This window comes from Scomber scombrus, chromosome 16 (assembly GCF_963691925.1).
Source record: "Scomber scombrus chromosome 16, fScoSco1.1, whole genome shotgun sequence".
NCBI lineage: Eukaryota > Metazoa > Chordata > Actinopteri > Scombriformes > Scombridae > Scomber > Scomber scombrus.
The window spans coordinates 21487042-21508447 of NC_084985.1; the positions used below are offsets into that span (position 1 = coordinate 21487042).

The 21406-nt window shown below is 42.1% G+C and overlaps 1 protein-coding gene across 2 annotated transcripts in view; it reads left to right on the top strand.

Moving 5' to 3' along the window:
- Nucleotides 1-563: 563 nt before the first annotated feature.
- Nucleotides 564-21406, top strand: part of LOC133996024 (growth factor receptor-bound protein 10-like) — a 45420-nt gene continuing 24577 nt past the window's right edge. The window contains exons 1-5 of one of the 2 annotated variants that reach the window (XM_062435557.1): nt 564-873; nt 3892-4000; nt 11421-11514; nt 17414-17657; nt 18426-18549. In XM_062435557.1, coding sequence (XP_062291541.1) covers nt 3950-4000; nt 11421-11514; nt 17414-17657; nt 18426-18549 — 513 coding nt within the window. In that variant the 5' untranslated portion in view covers nt 564-873; nt 3892-3949. Of the gene's footprint in view, nt 874-3891; nt 4001-11420; nt 11515-13857; nt 13868-17413; nt 17658-18425; nt 18550-21406 lie in introns of those variants that run through there. The other variant, XM_062435558.1, reaches the window with a different exon arrangement.

The following is a 21406-nucleotide window of genomic DNA, read 5'->3' on the forward strand; positions in this document are numbered from 1 at the left end:
GCTGTAGACGTGTGATTAGATTTGACATTAGGACATTTGCTGCAGGTTACAGTTCAGGTACATACTGTAAACCTGCAGGTGACACCAGATGGATGGTCTGACACTAATGACTGTGACACTACAGCTTGCAAAGCGAAGGCCCCCATCTACTTGAAGGGTTAAAGTCAGGTCTTGGACACACTGCAAAAAATGTCAATCATCGCAAATATTTTGAGCATTAAAAAAAAGTGAAAATTCTTCCGAAATAAAATGACAGTCTTAGAAGGTTTAATGGCAAACTTTTATGAGGATAGATTTTTATTCTTTAACTCGTTTTACCACATTTGCACACTTTTCACCAGCTTGTAAAAATTACAATTTTTTGCAGTGGGCTGCTGTGAACAGGGCGGGGCGGAGAGAGGAGGTTTCCTTCAGCGAGTGTGTGTAGCCTGTGTGTGCGCGTGTACGTGTGTAGTGTGTGTGTGTGTGTGAGAGAGAGAGAGAGAGAGAGAGAGAGAGAGAGAGAGAGAGAGAGAGAGAGAGAGAGAGAGAGAGAGAGAGAGAGAGAGAGAGAGAGAGAGAGAGAGAGAGAGAGAGCGCTTGCGAGAAGAGTCAGCTGGTCGAAAAGTGCAGGGTGAGCCCAGTACATGTGTGCGTGTGTTTGGATGTGCGCGAGTGTGCGTTCGCATGGATGTGTGTGCGTGTGTGTATGCGTGTGTAAGTGTGTGTGCGCGAGGAAAGCACTTCGAGGGGACAAGGTGAAGACAACTGAACGGACTTTTTGGGGGGAGAAGCAGTTTGTGCGGAGATCCAGACGAGGACAGTCGAAGCGCGCCGGGTGCTGCTCCGTCGTGCGTCCTGGACACCTTTCTTGAGTCCTGCCCTTTCATTACAGTAAGCACTTTGCTTATTTGTTTAGAAACTCATATCTGTCAGTGGGAACGCATAGATTTCACTAACCAGCAACCATTTCTTTTACAGAAGCTTGTTGTGCACAGACCATGATGCGGACGAGTCTTATAGACGCTTCTGAATTCATTTTACCTGCGTTTTTCAGGCAGAAATAATTTCTTCTTTTTTGTTGTTGCTGGCTGTGACATGAGATAGAAAGTCACTGTACACATCCTAAAAAACACTACAGGAAAACTGTAGTGTAGTGTTTACTACAGGAGATGATATAGGTATAGAAGTGATACAGAGCATGCATCTCTGGAAGACATTTGTGTTGTTTACAGTATGAAGATGACCACCTGGAGCCCAATTTATTTTCTAACACTACACCACTGACACTTGATTGGTGGTGATTGGTGGTGGTGGTGGGGGGGTTTCTCACTTAAAAGACAAAAAACTGATGGGTCACACCACCTTTTTTTAAAAGATGCTCCATCAGTGTCAGAAGCCTCTGTAGTGACTCATTCATCACCTCACCCTAACTGTACTTTGGTCTCTTCCACTAATTGCAACTTTGTAAGGGAGTTATCTGAGTCCACAGCACATAGGCTATAGAAGCGATGGCATCAAGGATAAGATGGCTGTGTGTGTGTGTGTGTGTGTGTGTGTGTGTGTGTGTGTGTGTGTGTGTGTGTGTGTGTGTGTGTGTGTGTGTGTGTGTGTGTGTGTGTGTTGATTGTCTGTCATAAAGCTCCACTAGCTGCGACTTAATATAGGCTAATCTCTGCATGCTGCTAAACTTCCTTCCTCCTTTCTTCCTGCTGTATAATAAAGACTGCTGGTCTGCTTAGGATCAGGGGACATTAAAGCTTATAGGAGGCTCTGAATGGCAGACTTATATTACTGTGTGTGAGGTGCAGGTCCATATGGATTATTAGTGAATGTCTCCAATGAGGTTGCAGTGTTTCTTGATAAGAAAATACAGCTATCGTCACTAAAAACATGGAACTAAAATGCACCCAGCGTCAGGATCAGGAGTCTATTTGTACTCGGAGAGAAGTAGGTGTGTTATATCCATAAACACACATGCACGCACACACACACACACACACACACCAAAACACGTGTGGCATTATTAAGTTGCTCCGTGCCCCATTTAATTCTCTAGATCTCCCTGTATGACCAGTAAAGCTGAATTACTCCCTTTCTCTGCAGGAGGAACCACAAATGTCAGCAAATGTCAAGCACTTGGAGCTTTGGCTTTGCTTTCAGGCTTATTAGTCGCGCATACAGTCAGTCCCACTTGCCCTTTAGGCCAGCAGTTTGATTGGTATGAACACACACATAAGCCTATGCCAGAACATGTGAGATATAAAAGCAGTTGCAGTAAAAAAAAAAAAAAAGTGTGCAATTATCAGCAGTGAAGAGGCAGTCTTTTCAATGTGTGTGCAACTGTGCACACACATTTAAACACACATTCTCAGTTAGCAGAGCGACCTAAAGATAGCAGAGCCCCAGTGGAAACAGCAATTAGTGGGGTGAAAAGAGAGGGAGAGGGAGAAAGGAGGAGGAAGAGGAGGATGAGGTGGAGGAAGAGATATTGTTTGAACCATCTGATATCTGTTATATAATGACCTGTACAATGGAGACATGCTGGGAGAGAAAGTGAAGAAAAACCGGTGGAGTCAAAGAGTGAGAGGAGCTAGTGAGAGAGCTGCAGAGGTCTGTGTGTGTGTGTGTGTGTGTGGATTCAGTTTGCTGAACCTTTGTTGAAAGCAGTATCAGTTGCAGCACTTCCCTGAAATTTGTATGTGGGCTGTAGAAAACATCCATCCTCACAAGTAATATCTTCCTTGTTGGAGTATTCGTATTTTTCTTGAATTGAGAGAAAAACCCAGTCTATGAGGTGGATATCTCTAAAATGTTATTACAGTTTTCCATTAAACTGGGTGGGCAGATATGAGTTCTGCAAGGGAACAGTCGATTAGATTTTGATGGGATTTCTGGGATTTCCACCAACAGGCGAGGATAGAAGTTTTCAGCCAAAACTATGAAACAAACAGAGATAGAAATCTGATCCCAAAACTGCCAAATGCAGGGCCAAGAAATTAGTTTACCTTCATATTGAAGTGGCTGCATTAAGCCTGTTTGGGAGTGTTGGGTGTAACAGCAAGTTGGAGAATTGTTTTTTAATACTCTTGTAGGCAACTTGCATCAAAAAATGTCCCTGAAAATGATACATTAGGCAAAATAAATAGGTTAGCAAAGGCATCCAGTAGTTTCTTTTATGCTCCAAGAAACATACAACTCAGTTTAGGATGGATATTATTGTGTGTATATCCTCTTCCCAAACATTCGCACAACTTCCCCCTGCTTACTCACAGAAGATAATGCTGCACAATGCAGTGGAAACAGCCAACTCCTATTTCAAGATCGTTCAGAAAGCCCCCCTCCCCTCTCTCTCTCTTGATCTCCTCTTCCCCCGCTTTGCCTTCCCCATCAGTCTGCAGGTGGTGAATGGTCATGTGTTGCTAGGTTGGAGAGGGTTTCTTATTTAGTCTTAAGCCCCAGGCTTTGTTTGGGAACTCACTTGTGTGTGTGTGTGTGTGTGTGTGTGTGTGCGCACATGTGCGCGCATGTGTGTGTGTGTGCGTGTGTGTGTGTCACACAATGGCTGTGTTTACATTGGATTCGGTGTGCACATGTTCATCCATGCATGCACATTCATTCGCAGATGCAGGCTTTGTTTTCTCTTGAGGAGAGAGTGGCGTGTGTGGATCTTTCTTTTTTCATTGAGCATACCAAATAGATAAATAGATACAGGTTTTCCAAAGTTGCATTGCAGAGTTTAGCACTGATCACTCACCTGGGATGTTTAATCTGTTTTGTTAAGTCACTTCTTTTCAAGTTATTTTTGGGAGATGCCTCTACAAACATCCTTTTTTATGGTGAATGGTGCTTTATTTTCCTTTCCTTTTCATTCAATCTGTTTTCTGTGTTGTATTCTTCCTTCGTGTGCAGGGTTGCTGGTGAGACCAGTGGGTGTCAATCCCTACAGAGGAAGCATTGAAACAACTCCATGGCCTTAGCGGGATGCCCTGACTACTTCCTACATCACTCAAACTACCAGGTATCCTGAATGTTGTGTATACAATGTGAGTGCTTGTCAGTTGTGGGTGCTTGCATATTCATCAAGAACACGATACAGTAATATAACATTTGATTTCAAGTGAAATAATGACTAAACACTTGATACACAGACTTTACACACAGTGGATTTTTTGCAGTCATACATTTATTTGGAACATTTTGGTGCTAGACCTTCATCAGGCGCAGAGTTTCCTGCAACCTTTGATTCATTCATCCCTCACCTGTCTCATGAAACAGATGTATGAAGTGTTCTTCTGCTCTGGATATTTTCACTTGTCATCACAGCAAAAGCACAGCTGTAACTTATAACTTTAATGATGGCTCCATGTAATTTTTCTGCCAGTGAGCCAGCTGCTCCTAAATGGATCATAGTGATCATTAATGTTATTAGTCACTGTTTGACAAGATGACAAAATGTCTCATCATCACATACCAACTCATCGCCTTGATGATAGTAGTTCTGATTGGTCATGATAGGAAAATAATAACAATGGGAAAGTAACTGTATTGTAACCAACTAATGATGCAGAGTCATGGAAATGTTGATTACCGTTCCTATTTGAAGAATTGGGATAGGGTTTCCAAACTTAATTAACATAAAGGGTCTTTAGGTTTCGGATTAAATGACAATATTAACTTTTTCAGTTTGTTTATTTGTAATTTTGCCCAGTTTGTGAGAAGAAAATGGACCCAATTCAACCATGTTTTGGTAGCTATAGTTCTGTGTGCATGCTAATGCTAAAGTTATGTTAAGTAAAGAGAGATGATTAGCGTTGCAGTTCTACCAGATGTTGGTATTTAAATTCTACAGCAGTCATCTTGCAGATAAAGTGTTTTCACTGCAGAAATGTTGACATGTCATAGTAGGAAAAGCAAAGGGTGGTGCTAATAACATTAGCAATGACTATGAGCTACTTCCAAGTGTCCCAAAGCCGTGACAGTGAGTTGGAATGCACAATACTGTTCTCTGAGGAAAAAAAGGCCCAGCATTGAATCAAATTGACAGTTGAAGACTTAGCTTTCCACCAAAGTTTTCTCATTTCCTATCAGGAAGTTAATAAAGTTAGCTGGAGAGTTTGTGCTAAAGCAGTGTCAGCTAACTGCTGATATCCCTGCTACATTGCCTCTGTTACAGTGATGTCGCCATTTCCCCACAACTCAGCAATAAAGTTGGAGAGTAAAATGTTACTATAATAGATAGGAATAGTGGCCAAAATTACAAAAATAGATCCTTTTTTTCTCTTAAAGCTGACTTAATTGTTTTTTTGTTTTTTTTTAAACTTGGAGTCAACAGAGCAAGCTGTAAACATAATACCGTAACCAGCTTACAAAATTGCATGTTAGCAAACAGTTGCCTCTTCACAGATCCATTAGACACCGAGCTAACTAGATTAAGTCAAGTCAATTTTACTTACAGCTTGAAATCACAACAGAGGTTATCTCAGGGAACGTTTCACATATGCCAGGTCTAGACTGTACTCCATGCTTAATTTAAGAGACCAAACATTCCCCCTTGAGCAAGCACTTTATGTCAGTGGCAAGGAAAAGCGGCCTAGTCATTTGTTCATGTTTCTTGGCCAACTGAGCCTAAGTTAAATATTAACTCTCCTTTTAGCTCTGTTTTGGTCTTCACTGCTGCTGGAAGCAAGGTTGATGAAAGCGGTGTGAGTGAATGAAAAAGTTATGCTGGCCGGAAAACCAAAACAATGAGGTTAAGGAAGCTAAAATGGTATGTAATGCTGAGGGACATTGCACTGAGTCTGGTGATATATATATATATATATATATATATATATATATATATATATATATATATATATATATATATTTTGTAAAATAATAATTACAGCTTTGGGTTCGGAACTACTGCAGGTTTAGGTTAGTAAAAGGTTTGGGTTGGGAAAGACTGTAGTTAAAGGATAGTCCTCACAAGTTTTGGTTATAGAAACCTGTGTGTGTGTGTGTGTACATTGTCTCTGTGAGTCCATTTGCTTCACAGTGAATGAATCCCGGCCTAGTTAGGTGAAATATGGCATCTCCGCAACACAACAGACCCACTTGCACTGTCCAACTCCTGCAAAATGAGCCCTTTGTCTCTCAGCTCGGATTTTCTCCTCTCCAACCCACCAGTAACCTAAAGAATTTGGCTAAAGAGCATGGTGGAGGTCTATAAATAGAGTGCTAAACAAACAACAATAACAAACTGTGAGCTTTGTTGTGTGACTTGCCAGAAAGCATGGGACTGATGGTGTGACGTCTCACTGGGGACGCTTGGACGATGGAGGTGACGTGGTCTCTGCTGCCTTATTCCTCTTAGTGGAGGTACAAAAATGCAGCTCCCTGCTAACCCAAACCGTGGGACTGCTGAGCCCCTGTTGAGCTGACATTAAGTTGGATTGGTTCACGTTAGCTTCCAGGAAAGGGTTTTGCACCAGTAAGACTGCAGTGAATAGTGAATTGAATCCCCATAGAAAACAACATTCCTCCACCCTGCATCTATTGGAGAAAAAACAGAGTTTAGATAGAGGGAGAGAGGTGGGTTACAACATTGCTGCAACACACACACACACACACACACACACACACACACACACACACACACACACACACACACACACACACACACACACACACACACACACACACACACACACACACACACACACACACACACACACCCCATGGAGTGTCTCTGTAGGTTTAGTGTGTATAGATAAGGAGCAAATGAGCCCTCTTTTCTGCATACTTACATAACGCTATACATAACGTTGGGCATGTTTGAGAATCTGGGCGGCGTTCCAGGCCTGTCTCCAAATAGTGTGTGTGTGTGTGTGTGTGTGTGTGTGTGTGTGTGTGTGTGTGTGTGTGTGTGTGTGTGTGTGTGTGTGTGTGTGTGTGTGTGTGTGTGTGTGTGTGTGTGTGTGTGTGTGTGTGTTAGTGAGAACTTTGGCTCCGTTCCAGAGATGTCTCAGAGGAAGCAGCAAGCAGCTCTCGCTTTCTTTCTGTCCTTTTCCTCCAATCTCCCCCAGTGTATGTAAATGTGTATGAGCAGGCACTGCACAGCGCTAACAAACCACAGGCTCGAAGCTCAGCTGAGTTACGACTTTAACCGGTCAGAAGAGTGGAAAGAATGAAGCGGAACAGATCTTCGCCCTCAAAAACCAATACCAGTGCCAGCAGCAGTCCTGAACATGCCTATTCTCTCTAAAAACATGGACTACAGTTCACTCTTTCTTTATGATCTTAGAGGTCAGAGGTCAGCGGTTGTTAGCAGCTGTCACCTAAGCAATTTGCACACTCACTCTCGTGCTTTCGAAGAAGCGTAGCCTTTGATGCTCTGAGAGAAAGTGTGTTGAAATGCCTAGATGTTAATGCTGTGGGCTGTAAAGTGACAGGTAAGAGGTTTGCTTGTAATGAAAGAGCTGTCAGGAGTAGTCATGTCTAACTGTAGACACAACTATTGGCGCTTTTCCACTACACAGTTCCAGCACGAATCGACTCAACTCGGCTTGGCTCGACTCGCCTCGGTTTTTTTTTGCGTTTCCACTAGGGAAAGTACCTGGTACCTGGTACTTTTTTAGTACCTGCTCTGGTGAGGTTCCAAGCGAGCCGAGCTGATACTAAATATGACGTCAACAGACTGCCTGCCACTGATTGGTCAGAAGAGTTGTCGCTGGAAGAGTCATGAGCCGTCCGACATAAGAGTCAAACCCGGCATTTTTAAATACTGGTAACAGCGTTACAGCCATACGGCTCAATTTTCTTGCTTTGTGTGTGACAAAAAGCCACAAACAGCAGCAAGTACACCACTGCCTCAATGTCCTCCATTGTTTATGTGTTTTGTGTCGCGTATAAAACGAAGTCACAGCAGTTTCGCGGAGCCGTTCTATGACGACCCCGCCCACGTTGAGTAGGTACTTTTTTGTAATGGAACAGGTCTGTTCTGGTACCGTATCCAGTCGAGGCGAATCGTGCTGGAACTGTGTAGTGGAAAAGCGCCATATTAAGACTAAGACTAAAAGTAACCTCAATATGTCAAGCTGATCGAAGGTCCCAGGCCTCCCAGGCATAAGATTTTTTTCGACATGTTCTGCTGACTCCAAGAACTGTGACATCGGTTCAAAATCCAGGACAATAAATAACCAACAAAAATCCAAGAAAACTGTAAGAGATAACTCTTCACACTTGCTATAGAGGAGCAGATGCATTCAGCAGGAAAAAGGACGAGCAGGAAGAGATAACATCGTTTAAAGCCAACACCCTTGAGCAAGATCTTTTCGCACTCCCTTCGTCAACCACTTTTACTTGATCTGCTAAGGTTTTTAAGATATGTCATTGTTTTAGGACAGACTGTAGTTAATCCACCAGAATATTCCAACTGAAATATATGTTTAATACACCTAAAAAACTGTAAATACTGAGTGGAAACAAATTGCAGACTGATTGAGCTAGCAGAGAAAACCAGCAGAGGAAGGACTGCTATTGTGGTTGTGGACAAATACATGTGTACAGTGTGACTGACAAGCTCAGAGACAATTACAGGAGTTTAACTTTTATGAAGAAGATAATTCATACCCTAACTGAGTCTCTCCAGTCAGTTGTGTACATGGATGGTTTTTCAAAATAATGACTTCTTATGTCAAAAACCATACTCAGACTGAAATATCTATTATAAACATTCATATCAAGTATAACTACTGGATGGATTGCCATGAAATGTTGTACAGACTTTGGTGATACTCAGACTGATGCCTATACTTACATCAGGGATCCACTGACTTTTCCCTTAGCCCCACCATTAGGTTGGGTTAGGGTTAGGGCTTTTCAGTGAAATGGATTGCCATAGCGTGCATGACCACCTCAGGATAAATTGTTCTGACTAAAATTTAAAATACTACTATAATACTTTGGTTTATGGCTACATGCCTGCAAAATGAATGATATTCTTACTAACCTTAGTTTTTGTTGGGAATAACAATACAACAACAATGAAAGAAGTACATTTTTCACTATTTCTCCACCTTACAGAGATATTTTGACCATGTCTTCCTCCTGTGGTATATAGAGACAACATATTCCTCAATGTATTGACTACTTTGTGGACACAGAGATTTAAAATGACCTGCAGCAGTAACAGAGTGAATTACAGGGATATCAAAGTGTTTTCAGTTTCATTTCACTCCTACATGCAAACAATCTTCACTCCCCTATTAAAAAAGGTTCTGTGACCTTAATGAAAAAACAGCAAGTTGAATATGTCGAAGAAGTTCCCCAAAAGACGGATGTAAACAAGGCTGCGTGCTGTTACGAAACCTAAAACCTAAAACACAACACTGGAGGACTGACTCACAAGCCATAAAACTAGAAGAAGAAAGCATCCCCTCATGTACCACTTATACCCTTAAGACTAGTAATATCAAGAATGTTGTTTATAACTACTGGGACAGTGTGCAAAACAAACTGCATCTGGAGAACTGCATTTGGAGAACTTCATTTAAGTTACTTTTAAGAAAAGACTTTCACATTTGATTCTCCTGTCACTTCAACACCTGTTTGACTGTCTGGGTAGCATCAGTGGGCTGTCTACAGACTATAGAGTCAGAGAAAGTGCATTATGTGAAGTTCACATGAGGTTTTTATGGGCAATGTAGCTGTTAAAGCTGTCTCTTTTACTTCACGAGGGCTGCTGAGGGGAGGGGATTTTCCCTGGGTTTACTTGTAGCTATATATTAATACTGTTGCTACTAATAGGTGTTACTAGAACTAGGTCACTGTCCTGCCTCTAACCCCTCAATGTATACAATTACACTCTTATGCCAGGAAAAGACATTCCCAAACCAATGCTGATAGTGCAGAAAGAAGAGGTCTTATGACTGTAATGTTTACTTAAACTTCCTAAAGTCTATGCCCCTTAATGTCTTTAAAATTTAGGGGGGAAAGCACACACAACTCTTTTCATTGTTTATTTGCACAAGTGCATTTGTTTTCTTGCTAAGAATTTCACGAGAAGAAGATAGTTTGGTACACCGAAAGTGGTGAACTCTCATTTATAACTCACTTTTTTGTATGGATTAAACAAATGAGATATAATATGATAATTTATTTAGAGGTGCTGATAGCTGATTTTTATCTTCAGACACAGTCAGGTTATCTATTTCCCTCTGTCTGCAGCCTTTGTGCTAAGGTAAGCTTAACCACTGGCCGTCATGTACGTTAAGTACAGGTATAACAGTAGTATTGATCTTCTCAGCTAACTCTGCCATAAAGCAAATAAAAGTATTGCACAAAATGTCACAAAACTTTGGGGTCCCCACTAGAACTTAAAATAATATTTGGTATGTTTGACCAGTGCTTCGCTATGCAACATCAGTTTGTATGGATGGGCCTATAAATGACTCCTGCATAATCTATCACATCTGTATGAGCAGGAGTCCACTTCTTCTTTGTAGTAATGCTCACTGTTGTGTGTGTGTTGGCTTGCATGTCTCTCTCACATGATGGCTGAGATATAGTATATTAGATGGGGTTTAGTGGACAGGTAGCTGTATCTCTAGCTTGTCAGCTTAAACTGAAGCCTGCACACTGCAGACTTTCGCTGTCAGCCCACAGGCAAGCCAAGTTGCCTTCCTTGGAAAGCTTTTGGCTGCTGCTTCTCAGAGCTATAAATCTTACTCTGGGCATTTATGGATGTTTTCGAAGCACCGAGGGGAGCTGCAAAAATGTGTGTATGTGCATACATGCACAACAGGACCTCTGGCCACGAGCAGTTCCTGGAAGCAATGCTTCCGCGTTCTTCTTTTTCCTGGAAAAGGGAAGATTGAAAATGTATTTGGCCTTATTCCATCTTTCTCCTCTGCAGCTTTCTTGCCTTGAGGCTGCTTCAAATTAGACAATGTGTGAGGAACTAGGCCATGTGTGCATGCATCTCCAGACGTGTGAGATTGTATAAGTGTGCCTGAGCTGGTATGTTTTTGCTAAAAATGATTGATCTGCTTTTTTTTTCGGTTTCTTTTTTTGAAACGCACAAATCAGTACCTGATGCGAGTTTCACATGAGAGCTTGATGCAGAGAGTGAAAGTGTGTGTCTGTGTGATTGGGTGATTGGGTGAAAGAGAGACAGGGCGAAAGGTCAGGGGGTCACAAAGTCACAGTGCCACAGGGTCTGAGGGTGTCACTGGTCTCTGAACTTGAGGCTTGATATTCCTCGATAGCAGAGACACGAACCCACCCTTTGTCTGACCCTCTGAACCCTGTGAAAATGACATGTTGTGTTTTGTTTTGCTTCACTAAAATATCTGACATCTTAAACCGACTGCATGTTTTTGTTTTGTTTTAACCACAGTCTTTTTTAAAAATATATCTTTCTTTTTCTTCTGCCTTTTTTTTTTTTTTTTTTACAGGAAGGCATGGACCGCACTTCCACTCGCAGGCCCGAGGAGCTGATTGTTCCAGGGTTTCAGCGCTCGGCCAATCAAAACTTTCCACATCACCATGGTAACTTCAAATTTCATTCAAAATATGAAATATGGCTAGTCTTTTCTTTATCTTATAGATGATGGATGACACTGTCTTGTCCATATTTCATACACCTTTCCATCCATTCCATACCTCACTTTAAGGGATCTGTCTACTGCCAAAACCTATTTTCTGGCACCCTTAATGCTCTTCCTCTCTTCCTAGAAACCTTTTCCCCCCTCAACCCCCCTCTCTCCTTCTCTATCTTCATCTCCATCAAGGACATTGTCTCCCTTCATCGCTGCAGGCACTTCTTACTAGATGGAGAAGTTATAGAAAAGTGTTAAAGCGTTTTCCCCACCGTTTTTTTAGCACAGCTCAGCAATTTTTCTGCCCTTACCACCCTAACACATACACACATGCATTAACCTGCTCCAAATATATTCCCAAAGATCCCATCAGCCTTCTTGGAAAAATCTTGGGAATCTTTTTGGAAAGCGACCAACCTGAGGAGAGGTTGTAAATCCTCCTTGCACGACCCCCTTTTTTTCTCCCATGGGTTGGTGGTTTACTGGATTGTCTGCTCCGCTGATGTGTTGTGGTCATGCTCGTGTGAGAGTATTGTAAATATGGCTTCATGTGAATGGGGTAACTAGATGGGGTGTTTATATAGGCCTGTAGATCAGCCAGTGCCGGGCAGAGGGGAGTTTATAGTAAGTAGGCCATAGGTCTGTGGGGCAGGGGTGGAGATAGTTGAAGGTATGCAGGTTCACACTCCTGCAGGCAGTGACACCGCAGACAATCCCAGAGTGATTAGAGTAGGTTTTCTACAGTCACACAGCAGCACCAGAACAATTATATGCATTTGATTTCCAGTTACAAGCAATTCTAGGGTATTTGGTAGTCTATAGTATTTTCTTATTCCCTCAAATAATTTGTGAAGTATAGATGATGAGACATCAAGTTAAGGTATTTCAGCTGCTGCTACACTCAAGTCTGCCAGTTCCAATGATGTAAAACATCAACAGTAGACATCAGGTTTTGGTTGTTGCAGTTCATCCACCAGAATAAAAAAAGTTTTCCTTATAGAGAAAGCAGATATTTTTAAGTAGCTTCTTTCCTGATTATATTTTAGTGGTCAATATACTTATTTGTCTACAGACAGTAACCTCAATATACCAGAACGCAATGTTGTTGCTTGCTTTTGATTGTAAAAGTAATACAGGAGGACTAACTAAAGAAGAACAAAGAAGTCGAATGGGACAAAAGTAAAATTAAAGGGGTCCAGGTCTATATTTTAAATCTGGAGCACTACTGGAATATCCTTGCATGATTCACAGTTAAAAAAACTCCTTATTTATTTTGTACTGGCCCTTTATGCAGCCCCTTAGTTCAGCCTTTGTCTGAAACAGGCCGTTTTAGCACCCGTCTCTTTAAGGGCCCCCTCCAGATGAGCCCGCTCTGTTCTGATTGGTAAGTTTCCGAAAACTGTGCGACACAGACAAATTCCAGCTGCTCGGAAGGCTACGTTGACAAAATAATGCAAAGAACTATAGTAGTAGTATATCACTTTTCTTTAATTGAAATGTCAACTTCTGAAATACAGCCTCACTTGTTTGAGGATTATATGGAAAATATGGATAGTCAACACAAACAACACATGGACAAACCTCAGCATGGCTTTTTACTTGCAGGAAGCATTTCTACATATGTCAACCTCAAGTTTTGGAACTTTAACCATGTTTAACATCTGACATCATGACACAAAATGTCTCTTTATAGTGCTAGATTTCATTATGAAAACTAAAACTAAAAATCAACAATTAGACTCCAGTGAAAACCAACAAGTCGTCATCAAAGTCACCCAGCTGCTGTTTCATTCTGACTTTGCCCTACAGAGAAACATCACATAAACCTCAGTGATGGACGTGCTGTATATTTAGACCATGCCCAGCTCAGGTTACCTGCCCTTCATTTATGCTAGGCATGTCGTTTTGATGATCTGATGACATGTGTCTTGATACTTACCGTGAGACTGGCTGCATGTGTGTCAGGCAGTAATCTACGCCAGATTTAATGTTTTATTTTCTATTTTCTCTTAATTAGATTTGTGTATTCGCTTCCAGACTTGCTCTGCTTCATTTCAATAGTGAATTAATTGAACTGTTGAATTACTATGGACTTGAGCTGCTTATTACTCAACTTAAAGCAACATCAAGTTTTAGTAGCTCTCAGTTTTGACTGTCAGGAGAGGAAAGCGTCCATTATTCACTCATGTTTCGAAATCTGAGACCGCACTAATTTTCACTTTCAATATATTGTCCCTAAGGAAAACATGGGCTTCCCACAATGCAAAATGTGACTACACTGACAACAAAAACACAAGGCTTATGTAAGTGGAGTATTTTTATTGCATATAAAGAAAGTTAATTTCTCTTTTCCCTCGAAAACCTGAACGTCCAGCTCTCTTCTCTGACCTCTATACTGCCAATCAATGATTGCCGGTTGTTGTGGCCAGGGACAGAGAACACTCGTTCAGTGTATTCTGGGATCTTACAGGAATGAATTGGCCATGGTTGAGGGGTTTTGTAGTCAGATGCTAACCAGACTGCTGCAGCCATTTATATGCATTCAAAGTCACTGTGAGTAGAGGAGAGGGAGAAGACATTTTCATGCTATATGTCCTCTGGCTTCCCCTCCTGAAGCCAGCAGTGCAGTGCGGGCCAAGCCAGCAACGGGAGAAGGGAGAGGAATGCCAATGATACTATCATTATCCTCTTAGAGCTGCACTAGGCTACATTTTTATGTAAAACCTCCAGCCGGCTTATCAGCCTCAACCATAAAGTGGTGCTGCAACAGAAAAGAGTTACAAGAGAGAACATTTTCCACATCCCAAACATTTAAGATGATGGCCTAATGAAATATTCGTTTTAAGTGTTACCACTTCAGGGAAATCTTTTCTGTGCATAGAAAATGACAAATAGCAAATTTGCTGCGTGTCAACAGAAAGCTATGGTTGAAGTAACTCCCAGAACCATTTCCAACTATAGCTATGACCATCCAAAAACCGAATAGCTTCCCCCAATCAATCTAACCCTTTCAGCATATTTTCAATACATTTTGGTGCATTTGCATGACTTTATTGGGTAGCGACAGTTGAGATATGACAGGAAACAAGAGGAGTTGGAGACGAGTCTGGAATCGAGCTGCCAATGTGTCATACCATCATAACATGTAGACTACTAGGGTATGCTGACCTTGCACTACCCCCAGACCTTTCGGTTTTTTTGGGGGGAATGAAATCACCTCACAAATAGGGCACTCAGTTGTGGCAGAGGGGGAAAAAATACAACAGTGGTGATTTTTAGTTAAATGCCTATGTCAGCTAACATGCTGATCAGGTACAATTTGTAATTTTGACCTGATGATGGTGCGAGACAAATGATTGGGGCATCATTTAAGTTATTACAATTCATCCTTAGTTTGGGCATGAATGTGTGTGCTAAATTTCATGGCAATCCATTTTTTAGTTCTTGAGACATTTCACTCCAAAAACCAAAAATATGAACATCATGGTGGCGCTAGAGAAACTTTCAGGGGATCCCCAAAGTCAGAAGGTCTGATTGTTTGTACAAAATTTCATAGACATCCGTCCATTAGTTGAGATATTTTAGTCTGGAAAGTGTTGGACTGACAGATGTGATTCCTATATCCTGCCAGCATGTCTTAAAACCACTTTCAATGCCTTCTCTGATTCTCTTACTTATGGAGAATTAGGATTTTAGTTTTTCATTAATGTCACAACACAAGATTTCTGCATATTGAAGTTCCAAAAGTTGAAGTTATCTTCTGTCTGCAGCAATCAATGTGTAATAGACCCCTTTTGATAGAAGAAATTTTAACATACCAGAGTACAAAAAGCCCAGTTGTAAGTAATAAAATGAATCATGGCTGAATTCCATTTGGCTACCGCTGGTATTGTGCATGCTGGCTCCCTGTCGCTGTCCTGGCTTATTGGGACATTTGAATGGAGCCATCGTTAATATTATTAATAACATCTGTGCTTTTACTACTATGAGAAGTCAAACTCTGCTTTGAAAAAGGCAAATATTCAAGTTGTACATAATAAGCATCTGACAGTCCTCATCTGCACTCTTGTTCTTTTCCAACTGTGTCTCCACCCCTCATGTCCCCGCAACCCATGTCCCACTCATGAACCCCGACATCCCATGACATTGTGTCCCAGGCTGTCCTTTCTGTGTGTGTGTGTATAGGTGTGTGAATTTGTGTCATGCGTGCTTCTTTGCGATGTAAGATCAGATGGACCGACTCCTGCTGTTTTGGGTACAGCGGCTTCTTTTCCACTGTGTAGCCTCGGCATGTATGTTCGCTGTGTGTATGGGTGCGTACACGTTTCATTCTCCTGTATAATTACATGCACATGCTCATCAGCACTGCATAGCGTACATGGTGTCCTGGGTTCTTCTGTGTGTATTTGCGTGTGTTTTGGTGCCCTACTTTGTCCTGATCATTTGGCCACCATGTGCCATGAACAGGCTGGTGAGCGTTCCCAGAGTGCTGTAATTTTTTCCTCCAGGAATGTCAGGAATTCTGTGTGTGGTGTTGGGGTGGGACGCACATAGGACCAAAGGGCCTTGGACAACACACATACACACAGAAACATGCAAGGACATACTGGCCTAGTCGAAACATTAAAGGGTCTTACTAAATGTGTAACTTTTTATTTTGCTCTTAACTTAAAACTGGCTTTATTACAGATATTTCTATCCCACTAGTTCATTTCTCCCCATTACCTGGCAGATACACATTAGCTTGTTAAAGTTTAGATTTAGAAAATAAATTGCCATTTGCCTGTGCAGTGGTAAATTATAGTTGCAGTCTGCAAGTCCCTGAAGGGCAAATGATTTTATCGCAAGAGGTCTGTTTATACAACTTGTAAGAAACAAAAGAAATGAATGAAAAGCATGTCATCAAAACACTTAAAGTAGCTTTCCATCCAAAACAAGTTAAAAGACATGATTGCCCCCTTACTGACTGTCTTAGAGCAGTCCTGGGGACCCTTTCACCCTGGTTTGGTTTGGTTGGGTTGGGTTGTTGGTCTTTGGATGACTATTGGATCCAACTTCCAGTGCCCAATAGACACCGCAGCCCCTTGAATGACAGGCGTCATGTAGTCGCACCAATGGCAAGCAGAGAGTCGGTGCACTACACAGCCATTGGAAGAGATCCAAACCAAAGTGAAATCCAACACGAGGAGGAGTGAAACTTCAAAACAAAGCTGTGTGCTCTCTCTCGCTCTCTCTCTGCTCCAATGTTCATTGGTACTTGGCCACGGTGTGCCTCTGGCAAATGACCATGTTAAATTATGACTTATTAAAGGTGCCGGTATGAATGCTGGGGCATTGTCTCTGTATGCACAAAAAGTATGAACAAAAGGTCAAAAAGCTAAGCTCTACAAATTAAAAGAATGATGCCTGGTCACCCTTCATAAAGCACACAGCTAATTGGCCTTCAGTATTTTCTCCTGCTGTTTTTAAATATGTCAGAAATAGATAAATAGATAGAAATGTAGAAATGTTCATTACCAGACTTACCTTCACTAAGCTGCTGAGAGCAAACATGAATAATTGTGTAGTCATTTCAGGTCTTCTGTAGCACTGTTTTGTGTATCACTAAATAGGCTGCGGATTGATTCACTTAACTTTAATCTCATTTGCAGAGAGTTCTCACCACAGTCTGTAAAGGATTATTTTAATGGCTATTAGGTGGTTGTATATGGTTTAAATGTAATCTTTTAAACAGTCAGGCCCACTGAGGCGACACCTAGTGGATATCTGCAGTCCTGCAACTTTCACTGTCACTGTCTTTCTCCACCTTTCTCCACACCTACAACCCTACCTTCCACCTGCCCCCCTAGATGATGACGTGGATCTGGAGCTGCTTGTGAATGAGATGAACTCCTCCATGGAGAGTGTGTACTCTACCACGGACACGGCGTTACTCTTGAACAACGGCCACGCACACACTCCGCACCACCACATCCATGCTGCCTATCCGGGGCACGGCCAGGCCCACCGGCGTCACACCCCACCCCTACTCCCTTCCTCCCCCTCCAGGGAGAGGCTGCGGCACTCTCAGCCAATGCACATCCAGGCCGTCAGGTATGGATGCAGGAATGAAAATATGTATTAAACACAGCATTGCCTGTGGAAGAGCCACTTCTTCTTTTGTTTTTGTTCTCTGTGTGCTTTTCTTGATTTGTGTGTATCAGAAGAGTTAGATTTTCATTTTATTTTTTTAAGCAAACTGCTTCCAGCTGTGTTTATACAGTTTTTCACTGGGCCTCTGGAAGCTCTTTTCTCTCACTGCAATTGAAGTGTTATTTCATAATCACCAGTAAATGCCAAATTATAATTGCTTTGAAAAAAGTATATTGTAAAATGCTCTTTCAAATTTGATTAATTAGGAATTGGTGTTTGCTTAGCTTATTGAGTTTATTGATGTTAATGTTGGGGTTTAGATTATTTTGGGTTTGTGATGCTACATAGTCAATTTCCAAAATCACCATGATAAACTACCTGGAACCAAATGTTGGCCTTTAGTGTCTTTTTTATTAATTTCCATGAATAGATCAAATTATTTTGCATTGCTGATGCACAAAAGGTTACTCTTTATTTGTCACAATAAATTGTTGTCTGTAAGTCACCAGAAGTGCTGCCCCAAAATGCTGAAGTAACAACTTTTTATTTCCAAAACTCTAGAAGTGTCTAGATGTTTCCTTTCAAACATCAAAGGTGAAATTAACTTCATAGTCTTATATATGGTGTATCCCATCATACCCAAATGATTCCCATGAATATGTGTATACACTACTGTGTTTTCACTGGTCAGCTGGGACCTGACATGAGTGTGTGTGTCTCCCTCTGCAGGTGCCTGCAGGAAGAGCATCATCTGCGTCCAGCCTCGCTGCCGGCTATCCCAAACCCCTTCCCCGAGCTCTGCAGCCCAGCAGGCTCTCCTGTTCTCTGCCCCATCCAGACCTCTGACAACCACGTAAGTACACATGAACCACCTCACCTGCACTAACACACGCTCATTGAAATGCGATTAATGATACAACACACTGGAGGAGGCAGGTTGGAAGGTTTCTGATCGAGATGCCACCTTTCAATGCAAAGTGGGGGGGAAATTAACTTCAACAACCTTCTAAGTGAAATAGATACATGGACGTGACATTGCATATAGCAGTACAAGGAAATAAATTCCTATAGTTCAATTTAGCAGTACTTTGTCGGGTAAATGTCTGATATGATATAAAGTTATTACTGGTCAATACCACTATGGTGGTGATAGATTTTCAACTTATTGCGTTTGTTGTCCTTTATTGTGTGTGTGTGTGTGTGTGTGTGTGTGTGTGTGTGTGTGTGTGTGTGTGTGTGTGTGTGTGTGTGTGTGTGTGTGTGTGTGTGTGTGTGTGTGTGTGTGTTGAAACCAGCTGACTGGCCTGTTCATGTTCAGGTCAGAGCAGCTTGTGTTGACTTTGGCTGCATACAGCCTTTTCTTCCATTACACAACAGCTCAGCCTGGGTTATCTGACTGTGTGTGAGTGTCTGTTATTGTGGAAGCATCATTATCAATCACATGTACACACGCACACACACGCACACACACATGCATAGTGACAGACATGTTTTGTTGTGGAAGGAGGTGAGCAGTGTCTCCAGGATGCTGCAGACAGAGTGCAGACTTCCGTAGCAGAGCCGGGAATACGGCTGGGAACATTTGCAGGTCGAATCTTTCTGAACCTTCTGCATCTGTCTGCCATGGATCCGCAAGACAGGCGCCCATTTCCGGTTCACACGCTTCCACGTTGGTTCTTGGCGTCACAGTCTGTGTGTGTTTGTGCGTGTGTGTGTGTGTGTGTGTGTGTGTGTGTGTGTGTGTGTGTATGCGCGTGTTTGTGTGTGTGTATGCGCGTGTTTGTGCCTAGCCTAGCCCTTCCTTCCCCTGACAGAGCCTCCTGTCCCAGGAATGTTCCATCCTTCTCTAAGATGTTTTCAGGATGCCCACCCTGAACAATAAAAGTTATTTTAAAAGCACACTTTTTCTTACTGAACACACACACACACACACACACACACACACACACACACACACGCACGCACGCACACACACACAGGTGGCATTATTCAGTTGACACGCGCACATACACATGTGATTTGGTTGACATCATCTCACAAGGTCTGGAGTCAGAGAGCAAGTTTGCAGTTTGCACAAAAGCTCTTTTGTCTGTGTTTTAGCCTTGTGTGTCTTTTTCCCAGAACATCTTCATTTTTCCCAGTTCAGTTCATTTAACTATTGTCCAGTGTATATAAAGGAGCCAAAAACCAGTCAGTAACTATAAGGAAGCGATTTGGATTCAGTGATAATTTGTTAAAAATGTTTTTAATCACAGCATGACGTCTATGCACATCCTTAAAGCCACTTTGCACATGCTTTGTATGTCACATCAGCAACATCTTTCAAACACATCACTGAGAACACTGGCAGCTGTTGTGTCCTCTTTACTGTATTTTTTCATGGCGTGTCACCAGGTTGGAGTAGGCAGGAAATTCTTCAAGACTGCTTAATGGCACAAAACAAAAAAAATGGTGCTATTCTTCCAGCGCGAACAGCGATAAAGCTCGTGCTGGAAGGAGAGAGAGGCACATGGAAACAGCACTTCCAACATTCCATCGTGTTTATCATCATCAGCAAAAGAGAAAAACCTTTTGGCCGAAGAAGCACAGGAGGTGGCTGGGAGACTGATAAATGTGCAAGTGGAGGTGATGGGGATCGAGGGAAACAAATATCACCAGTTTGAGCTTGATCTCCAGCATGTTTTGAGATGTGTGCAATTGTTAATTAATTAACAATGATGCATAAAATGCTAAATCGAGTCTTTATGTCTCACCAGCATGAACTGGCCTCTTTCAGTGGATGCGTGTGGAGCCACGGCGTGCTTTAATGCGCTTTCATGCTTAAAATCAGCCATGGCTAGTCTTTGGCTGATTGAATGAGACCTTCACTGATCAAATCACCTAAGTTCAGCAAGACCAGTGGCAGTCTGGCCACGCCGTAACCTTTAACTCCAGACGACAGCGCCTCGGTTGGCATGCTATGTTGCGTAACCTCTGTGAGCTAATGCAGAGAGGCTATAGGAGTTTAGCTTATGCACAAATTGAAGATGGATGCATGCATGGAGGTGTGCAGGTCAGTTTGGTTTTGTAGTCTGAGGAGGGGTTCAGTCAGCGAGATGCATTGAGGATGGGCTTACGCAACAATGCAGACGAGACTCTCAGATGTGCCGTGCGTTGGTCTACAGACATAGTTGCATAGTATTTGCATTGGCATGGTTTTATCATAGGATCTCTCTCACAGTCTCCCTCCAGCTGTTGAGTTGGAATCTGAACATTCTTCACTAAGCTTCAGTCTTTCTCACTGGGATACACAGCTAACATTATGAGCCAGTAAAACTGAGTATGTGCGTGACATGACAGGTTTATGGCCCACGTTGCCTTTGATAACATAAATGGATTTGTCCTCAGAGTATCATGAACAAATAACATGACGCTGCATCTCTATCAGATTTTATAAATAAGTTAAGGGGAAAACCTGCCTATAAATCTCAGTTTACCCTTTAAATGGGTCTACTAGCTGATGAGGCTAATTCAGTAGCCTGACTGTAGTCAGCGCCGGACTGTCAGACTGTAGCTGCCATTTCCCACGCAAGTTGTGGTAGTCTTACACCATACAGTTCAGTCATGTTGCCCCGGCTTTCACAAGGATTTTGTCAGATCCTGTCTGTCATCACTGGGTAAACGGGTTTACTTTGGCATCGGGATGCCAGTCGTAACGCAATTGTCCCTTT